Source organism: Tinamus guttatus, unplaced genomic scaffold (genome assembly GCF_059628265.1).
Source record: "Tinamus guttatus ecotype Peru unplaced genomic scaffold, ASM5962826v1 Tinamus_guttatus_pri_ptg000150l, whole genome shotgun sequence".
NCBI lineage: Eukaryota > Metazoa > Chordata > Aves > Tinamiformes > Tinamidae > Tinamus > Tinamus guttatus.
In genome coordinates, this window is record NW_028288684.1 from 5,784,977 (window position 1) to 5,795,449 (window position 10,473).

Here is a 10,473-nt window from a genome sequence, read left to right on the forward strand (position 1 = left end):
AAATGGAAATCTTTTCACACCGATAAATGCTCACTCTCCCTGCAAGTTCGGGCAGTCATATCTACATCACTTTAACCTGGTGCTAGATTTCACACTTCGCTTAAAACTACCTCAACAGAAATATATTAGCCTGATTTCCCCAGGAAATTAGATTTATTTAATCTACTTGTTTGTCTGCTTTATATTACAGGGGACTGAAGAGGAAGGGAAAATGACACAAGTGTGAGCAGACACAGATTGTAATTTGCAGAACAATTTCTTCTTGCTGACATTCTGATTCACTAAAGTTACTGGCCTAAAAACAATCATTTTGTTGCAAATTAAGTAGAAACTTTCATACTATGTTTCTCTCTGATTCTATGTGCAAGCTTATCAACAGAAAAAGAAAATATCATGCCCACAGAAGTTGGACTAAATTTCAAAAATTCTCCTTTTAAAATGATTAAGATACACCTACTATGCTAATGTTTCTGCACTCAACATGTCATCAGGGAAAAAAAAAACATTGTTTTGGTTATCTCTCAATTCTAAGAGAAATTTAATTGCATTCACTAGAAATAAGGAATTCTTACATGAAACGATCTTACATTAATATTCTCCAACTGTTAAAAAAAGCACTAAAATGTTTTACATCTTATATTTCTGCATTGCAATGGGAAAAGGGGAAATAAATCTTTTTCTTGAATTCTAATATGTGCACAAACTCAGATCTTATTTGTTTTTCTAACTGCCCTCCATCTTGGGGATTTTCCACTGCAGGCAGGATGAAAATAATGAACTTTTTAGTACGGAATACTGAGTTTCAGAGCAACAGCACGCTTACTTTCCTGCTAGTATTAGATCATATGTTAATAAATAATTCAAATGTAGCACTGTTGGCGTGCCATCTCTCAAATTATCTAGGGAGACTGCTAATACCAAAGAGGATCTGTCAGATACATGCATAAAAGTCTGTGCACCAACTTTATTGTGTCCTGATGTTTACATTTGATCAAACAAAAAGATAAATCTTCACAATGTATATAAAGGCTACTTGAATTCAAACACTGCCATTCTAGCTAATGTTTTATTCATTTCTTTACATAAATCAAAAGATATTCAACCTTTCCAGCCTTGAACCAAGTGTTCTGAGAAAAAAAAAAATCTCAATAAGCCAAGGGAAAATGGAACACTGGGAGAAGGTCGGAGGCAGAAGATGACAACAGAGTCCTCTTGGGCTGGCATGTGGCTCATGGATGGCTGCCCTTGTGAGCAGCAGCCCAACAGGGTTCGGGATGGCCAGGAGGCTCCGTCACAGGCCAAGGTCAAGCATCACCATAGAGAAACTAAGGGGGAATGGCAAAGCGAAATCGTGAACCAGAAACAAGGGCAAGCAGCAGCTTTGAGAAGCTGACTAGAACTACTTTGCTATGTTAGCTGTCTGAAAAACGTTGAACTAATCCAGGGTTGACAGTGTATGTGTATGGTTTCTTGAAATGGATGGAGAACAGAGGCAAAGAGAGAGGTCTATGGATGAGAAGACCTGACTTCTATTCCAGCTCTATCTCAAAGCCGCTGCTTTGTCCTACTCAGCAAGTTATATAGGCCTAACTTAAAGCATACAAATAGTCTTGCTGGAATCAAAAAGAGTTCAAAATTACACAAGTACTTTTTGAATTGCAAAATGCATCTGTATAATACAGATTTCCCAGCTTTTGGCTACTGGGGGAATAGTTTAACAACAGTCCCATTCTATTAAAATCAATAATGGTTAGTTAATACCCATGGAATACATCTATATTTGTTAAGTGTCAGGCAGTGCACATGAGCATGGAGGACCTTATGGTCATTTCTCATTCTCTGGTCCTTTAGGACTATTCTATCTTTTCTCAGGAGAGATCTCCAGTAGAAATCTCCAAGTCCTAACTGGTGACTAACGTGACTCAGGCAGAGCCACTTTTCCCACCTTGCTCAGAAAGATTCATGTTACCATGGAATAAGCCCAGGTGCATGACCCAACCTGACAAATAAACCACTTGAGGAGATCAGCACTGTCTAGCGAAGCCTCTGTGGGCAGCCCACAACATAGTTTGAGCTTCTTCTCTCTCTTTGGATGAATCTAGAGAGCACTTGCTCTTAGTCAGAATTTTGAGGCCTCGAGTCATTCATTCCAAGCTTCACAGAGTACCAAACTGGGGCTGTAAGAGACTCCCAGGGACAGATTTCACTCGACCCTCAGCATGTGACCGACTTTGATGTTATTAGATTATACCCTCTTTGGAAAAGACTGGGTAAAACAGCAGACATGAAGAAAGTAATCATTCCCAGATTCCTAGAAGCTGGTAAAGATGGATCAAATATTATTTCTTGCACATAGGGCAAGCTCCTCTCTGTGATCTGGCACAGAAACAGTAAATTTCCCATGTAAATGTTTTCTTGTGATGGCTTGTCGTAGCACTGTCTAAACAGCACAAATTGTGGACACTCAGGGATAGCAGGGACAAGTACTTTAAACATCTCTGAGCAATACAAACCAACTCATGCATGAGAAACAGGATTCCATCAAGCTGTGGAAGATTAAACAGACCCCTTGAGAGGGCCTTGAAACAGCTGCTTATAAGTCAGCACTTCAATATCTCTTGCAGACCACATTTTGACCATATCATTCTTGTAAGCATCACTGAAAAACTGTTGCCTCAACATAGCCAGATTCAAAATACGTCTTATCTTCTAAAATACACACTCTGAAAGAAACATCATCAGGAAACCTAAAATACTTTGCCTTATTCAGCTGGCATAAACAGAACTTATAGCTGGAGCCTTGTCAATGCTTCTTAGATTTGTGGCTTAGAATACACGCTAGCTATAAGTCGACGGGTCTGTGTAAAAGAAGTATGGGTTTGGGATCTAGAATATTTTGGAAGATGAACCCAAAAGCCATATTTGTTTTTCCCCTTTTTTGAAGCCTTCCTTCCCACTCATGTCTTCACCTCTGCAAGTAACTCTGTCATTTCTCCTTCCCACAGGCTCATAGCTGAGTTACGGAGTCTGATTTTTCTTCTTTCTTGCAGTATTGATTCAGACATTAGATTTTCTGATTATATTTTATAACATCCTCAGATGTTCTCTGTGGCTCTTTATTCTCCCTGCAAAGTCACTGTGCAGGCTTCAGTCATTTTGCACTCCTAAACTGTCAGAGTTGGTTGCCCCCACCCGGCATATATGAGATCTTTATATTTTCCTTGCAAAACTGCCGTTATTTTAAAAGAGGAAGCATTAAACTACTTGACTGTGATTTTTTAATCAATATATGAAAATATTACCTTGTCAATCTAGACAGCATAGATGAACAGCAAAAGATTTGGTAAAAAATACACAGGCACAGAATGCTTCCATGTATTTTAAAGAACTTAGTGGCATTATTGACCACTTTCTCTTTTTCTACTAGAAAAGATATATAGTGGTATTAAGAAACAGCAACCCTTCTCAGTCATAGTGACAAGGAAAACACACCATACAGGGGATGGTCAATTATTATCCTTTGAATCTGTCTCAATTGTTTTAATGTTCTGCAAATAAAGGTGTTGAGCAGTAGAATAAGCTGAATCAGTCGTTGCAATTGCTGCCTCAAGGTATCTATCCCACTTCAAACAGGTGCCAGCCGCATTTTTTTTTAACCTTATTACTCCTGCACTGTAAAGTATGGCAGTTCAGCTGGAACCACCTTAAGAATCATTATGTCATCCCATTGTGTCGCAAAAAAAAAAAAAAAAGAAAAAAAGACCAAAAAAAAGGAGACCACCACTGCTCCACCATCCCTCAGAAGTAAAATAGAACAGACAAGTTAGACTTTGCACATCTGCATTACAAGTTTTAATACCATTAATCCTGTGAAGCAGAGGTAATGATTAAAACATTCCAGGCAAATGTAGGAGGATAAAGGCTCGTTTTCCCAGAAATAGCTCTTCTGGGAACCAGCTTAGTCAGGGGCAGCTCAGAGGACAGGGGTGCTGTCCTAAAGCACCTTGACAAGTTAAGAATGGGCTGAGAGAAACCTCATGAAGTTCCAAGTCCTGCACCTGGGGCAGAACAGGCTCATGAAACAGCACAGGCTGAGACTGGCTATGGAGCATCTTTGCTGACAAGGGCCTGGGAATCCTCATGGAGAAGCTGAAGAGAAAGTTGGCCCTTTGGGATAAGGGCCGACTGTACAAGTGACATTAGTAGATATACAGTAGGCAGGTCAAAGAGTTATCTTTGCTTTCAGTTTTCTGTTATTTGGATATTTGTAGCTGTACAATTATTTTAATCATCCTCAGAGAAGATTTATACCAGTAGTTAAATGAGGTATTTGTCATAAGCTTTACACTGGTGATATATATAAATGTGAAAGGGCATACATGCATACATGAATGTATGTTAATCAGATCCTTCTGATCTGGAACAAATTGTGTGCCTGCCAGCAAGGGGTTTAAGATCCAATTAAAAAGACCTAAATACATCTTAAAGGTAAGCTGCTTAGAGGAAATTTCATGTTTACAGAAGCACATAATGGTATTCGGTACATCAGCTAGGTAGACACCCACATAAAGCAGCTCTGAATTCAGAAATCAATCCAAACCAAAGACCAGAATAAACCACACAGGTGCTTTTTACACTGGCCCACTACTTCACTACAGGCTGGCTGAAGCATGTACACAAAAGCAGACTGCCCACAAAGTACATCTTTATTTTTGTCAAATGCCTTGGAAATGATTTCTTGATTAGAACTTGAAATCAAAAGGATAATATTTTAAACTAAGCAACATCAGTTCTTGGTCAGAAATCCATTACCATTTAGAGCAAGATGATTACTTAAAAGCAAGCTAAAAAAAGAAAAACTACCAGTTCTGCTTTTTGGCTTGCCTTATATAGTTATGCTAGAAGGAAGAATGAAACTGGCCCCTTGCAGGAAAACCTAAACTAAAAGACGCCTCTGCTGCAGCTTACACGAGACTGTGGTGCCCCCCAACGTCCAGAAGTTACATGTAAGCTTGGTTCCCTCTACTGATCCAAAGGCATGCAAAAAAGCAACCTATATGATGCTTATTAATAATCATTCCTGTATGTCATATTTTCTTAAAGGCCTGCCTCAAAAATAAAATTAACAGATGCGGCAAATTTCAAAATATGTGAATATTTTATTTATTTTGCTAAAAGACATTTTGTTTCAGCTTGAATTCTTTGCAAAATTGATGCTAACATAGCCCAAGTGAATATGGACAAGTCATCAGAACATATTTACCAGCATTTTCATGATTGCCTCATTATTTTAGTCTCCTCACCTTTTGGGCCCATCCCATCTGAGCCACTCACAGGGTTCAGTCTTCAGCATGTTCCCGTGCTCCTGTGCTGCTCCACTCTCTTGCACAATGTAGTTTCCATCCACTGATCCCCACAGGCAGGGCAAGCTCTAAGGATAGTAACTTTTCAGAAATGCAACTATCCCTAGCCAAAGACTTCAAACAGGAGCCTATCACATTGGAAAAATTTTCCATAAGACTGTTAAATATAGTTGGATTGTACCTTTTATATTCATATTCTTACATTCTCTAAGCTACAAAACATTCCAGCAGTTGTCTCAGATAGAATCATAGAACCATTATGGTTGGGAAAGACCTTGAAGATCATCAAGCTCAACTGTAAGTCCTTCACCACCCTGCCTGCTAAACCACGTCCCCAAGCGCCTCATCTGCACGTTTCTTGAACACTGCCAGGGACGGTGACTCCTCCACTTCCCTGGGCAGCCTCTTCCAAAGCTTCACCACTCTTTCCAGTGCAACTTGAGGCCCTCTCAGTGACAGTTTTGAACAAGGGAGCCAGCTGACCTGTTCTAGTAATTACGTAGCCTGACGATTTTTAGTTTACAATATCTGATATTTTACTCCATAATTTTTTCTGGGTTTTATATGAGGACATTTTAAAGTTTTAAATTCTCAAAATACATTGTATTAACAGATTTCTGTGACAGCATGTTTAAGACAGACTTATATTTATAATAGCTGATTTATTCCAAATATACTTTTTAGCACACTATAAATATTTAAAAGGAACTTTTTATTTTGGCAATATTCCACTTAGTGTATTTGGCACAATTGCCTACTTTGTGAGAATGCAAGCAGAGAAATTACATACTAGTTCGCTTCTAGGAAAAGGAAAAAAGTGTTCCTCTTGTGTTTGCATACATACATATATTAGCATGCACACAGAAAGATCAACTGCGGATGTAGTAGGCCTAAACTGCTTAGTCAGGGTACATTTTCAGTAAAATAGAGAAACTGAGAAACAAATCTGTTTCCTTGCATCTCTACAAAGGTTTTTAAAGAGTGGCATTTCTTTTATTATTATTATTCAATTGTTTTGCTTTATGTAAAAAGAAAAGTCAAAATGTGGATACTCTTAAATGGTTGGGATATTTTCTAGTGAAAAACACCTTTGAATTGGAGTCAGAAATCCTTAACAAGTAATTCTCATACTAATATGCAAGTATTATTTTTAAAACATTGTACAAATGTTGAAAGCACGAAGAGCCTACATAATCCCCACACATTTAATTAACAATGATTCATATAAATGATACATACTGATTTGGCAGCATATTGCCAGATGGTTTGTTATCACATGAAGTAGTAATAACTTGGCTTTTCTTTTCTTCCTCCCCCCACCTTGCTTTCCTAACTTTCAGCAATTTTCATTTGTATTCAATTTCAGATCTGTTTCATATATTTAAAAATAATGCTCAGCTTCTTTGATTTTACATACACAAAGCAGACAAAAATCACTCTTTGAAACACTCCTTTAAATCAGGACCATCTCCTTATTTTGTGATTTTTTTTTGCATTTGTAAGTGCATTTATTTCATTACACTCAGGCATGAGGGAATTTACGCAATCAAATTCCAGACTTAAAAACCATTCCCTTTAACTCTTCACTGCTTTCAATCTGTGATGCACACCTGAATGTCTACATAAGATTTGTTTTGCACTGTGATCAGATCACTTTTTTTCTTATTCATAAGACCATCTTGTGTCTAAGCAACAGGAAAAAAAAGGCTATAAAAAACTGTAAACACAGAAGCAACCAAGTTAAAGTATTTGAGATTCAAGAGCACTTACAACTTAACGTTATTGGAATGTTACAAAACTCCACAATTTCTAAGTTATAGTGTTCTTTTTCCTAAAATCTTAATGTTTTCCAGTGAGACAATTCAGCTGGTTTAAGTGAAAGGATTGAAACATGTGAGCTACACTTAAATGAATACAACTGAAAAGTTTACAATACCTTGATATTATAACTTCTAACTTACCTCCTCCAACTTGGAGTAGGGTTTGGGTGGTTTTTTGTTTGTTTTTGTTTGTTTGTTTATTTTAATTCAGGGAATGATTACCCAATATTAGACAATTATGGCAACTTCTCAGAATTCAAAACAAAAAATCACAATCACTTAATTCTGAGAAACTCTAATTAACCTCAGAAGAAAAGTCTGCTCCATTTTAATCCATGTTTTATAAGCACACTACTTAGATCTATTATTAGGTGCAAAAATTAAATAAATAAGATTCCAGAAAAGAATTAGGACAGCCTTGCTTTTGGATTTAGAAGCTACTTTGGAGGATAAGAGTCTTATTTGGGGTGTCAGAGAGCAAGATAAAAAGCGTCATTCCCCCTTGGTTACGCTCAGGTTTGGATCCATGCTACGCTATGTCTTAAAGCATGCGGATACATGGGCAGAGCCAGGAAGTGTCACGAGTTTGCCAAGTGTGAGGCTTTTATCAAGCAGCAAGGCAAAGTCTGCCTCACTCGAGTGACTACACACATTGTTTAGAATGGATATTCCCCGCACTGGGGAGGTTCTGCACAATACCAGGCAGATGACAAACCTGCAGCGAGCAGTGCCTGTTGGTTGCTATGCAGGCCTCGGACTGCCTTCACTGTCACTTTGGGGACACATCCTCTTTATTTTCTTCTCCAGGATCCTTGTGCAGGACAAGCCACCAACAAAGATCACACAATAAAGCAAGAGTAGCATTAATCTCCCTGTACAAGCAGAAAATACAAAAAGGCAAATGCAAACCCTTAGTCACTTTACATAGAGAACGTGTTACCTATTATCTGTTATCTTGGCATAGTTGAATAAGCCTTTGACATCCTACATTATATATGGGAATAAAAGTATCTGTGCTTGAAAATCCCCACGGTATTTCACTTAATATCAATATTTTAAAGGAGTTGCAGAATGTATATATACATGAAAATAAATATCATACAGTGTGAACATATGCAGCAATATAAAAATAGGTGTTAAAAAAGCAGCACTGGAGAGTAAGGGAAACTATTGGAGCTATGTAGTGAATTCGTATTTCCAGAAAATCATGAAATATGGAAGGGAATTTCAGTCTTTCTTTGCAACAAAGAAATACTCTCAATTAATATCTTTGTTCTTTAAAACTTGGTATGGAACTCGAACTATGATCTCATCTGAGTCTCGTTAACGGCCTTCTCAAATAAAGAGGGAGAGAAATGGTACAAGAGCTTAGACTGACTGGCTGATCCATTGTGTACTACCATAAGAGCCAGCTGCTTACAGCGACCGTGTGCCAGCTATATACTATGGAGCAGGTTAGAAGATCCCATGAGTTGGGATGCAGCTCAGGCCACAAAGGGAAACTAAGAACATGCACGAAGTCCCCAAAGAAACTATACAGATTCCTATTTTTCTTTAATCGCAAGGTTTAGATGTTGCATGTCTATGCTGAAATAAATTTTTTTGCTTTATTTTTGGTGCTGGTTTGCATGATAACGGGAAGATTATGTAGAAAGAATCTACTAACCCAGGGTCCAGGCAACATAACATGAATTCTGAAAACTCAACAGATTTGTATGTTACGATCTGTGGTATTTTGGCCTTACAGAGGCACATGAGCCAGTCTTCTTAGCTGGGATCACGCTTTACAAATGTAGACATTAATGTCATTTTGCATCAACCATGTGGCAGTTTACCTACAGTAAGCTTGATGTAGCAGATGAGATCCCCCACTTCCCATGCTGAATTCAGTTTCTTAACACTTTCAGTTATGGTAGAAACAGAACATCCAGTGCCAAATAAGACAACATTTAACTAGTTTAAACAACTCACAAACTTTTTCTTTTTTTTTTTTTTTCTCCAAGTCAGTGTGTGGCCATGCCTAAAGAAGCCCTTAGCTATCACGGAGAGCAAGAGCACGCCATCAGCTGAATGTCCTGAGCATGCTCATGAATCCACAAGAGGCAGTTGTTTGTGGCCAAATCATCTTCTCAATCACCACAAGCTGAGCACTTAGGCAGTTAGGATGAGTATTTGGGTACCCAAACATTCTAAGCAAGGGAACCTAAAAAGCCGGAAAACACCAGTTTTATTCTGATAACGAGCTGCAATAGCTGATGCTTCGTAAAACAGAAGAGCTGAAATAGAGGGAGTATGGATATGGATATATCCTTTATATGGATATGAATAGAGAGGGAGGAAAAATCCAACACCCCACTGAGCGGCGATGTTCTGAAAGCAAAACAGATTTTTTTTTTTTAAAAAAAGGTTTATTATCTACCCTATATGGGTCACAGTTTCAATGACTACAATCTTACAGCTCCACAGAGGGAATTCACCTCGCAGAGAGTAGCCCTCTAACCCATAGGTGCTCCGGCTCCAGGGCAGGTAGGATGAGCTGGATTCCTACCCAGGGCTGCCACCTCTTGGGGGTACAGTATACGGTACCGTACCATAGCACACCAGCCAGAGGGTGCCAACAGATAACTTCAGAGTCACTGTGGAGCTTAAACATTTTTCTGCTATTGGAGATCAGCTGCAAAACTGCGCAAACAATCAAGTTTGTTTATCCTTACATAGAAATAACACAATTTACAGTAAAAGAGGAAAAGAAAGGCAAAAGGAATGCTCTAAATCTGTTTTTTTTTTTTAAATAATCTATGGCAATGCTTAAACTACTGGGTATTCTTTGTATCTGCATTTGCTACAAAAAGATTTGCTAAGCACTTCTTTTTTTTTTTTAACTGCAGACAAACAGGTGAACTAGCAATGAGCAAATTAGATCTTCTCTCACAAGTGCTACAGAACTATTAGCTAGGACCCAAGGAATTAGGACACGGGTAAAGAAGGCAGAAGTGCTTGGGGCATTTTCAGCAAAGGAAAAAAAAAGAATATTTAAGTAAGTACTAACTAACTAAATACTTTAAAGAAGTCTACCCCCCGAGCCCGATTTAAGTTATAAAGTTTAGTACCAGCAGTAGTTACAAAATGGTTCTTTTTTCTACCGCCCCACTAACGACCGCGCTTCCACACCCTGAGACTGGGGAAGGAGAAGCTCCACGGGGGAAAGGGAGCGGAGCGCAGCGAATCCATCCGGCATTCCCGGCTCCGCCCAGGCCGCCATGGGCGCAACCCGTCGTGGCTCGCGGTCC

The 10,473-nt window shown here is 38.7% G+C and overlaps 1 protein-coding gene across 1 annotated transcript in view; it reads right to left on the minus strand.

Moving 5' to 3' along the window:
• Positions 1–10,445, minus strand: part of B3GLCT (beta 3-glucosyltransferase) — a 65,297-nt gene extending 54,852 nt beyond the window's left edge. The window contains exon 1 of the mRNA XM_088522145.1: positions 10,355–10,445. Within this exon, the coding sequence (XP_088378271.1) occupies positions 10,355–10,445 (91 nt within the window). The remainder of the gene's footprint in view (positions 1–10,354) is intronic.
• Between the last annotated feature and the right edge of the window lie 28 nt (positions 10,446–10,473).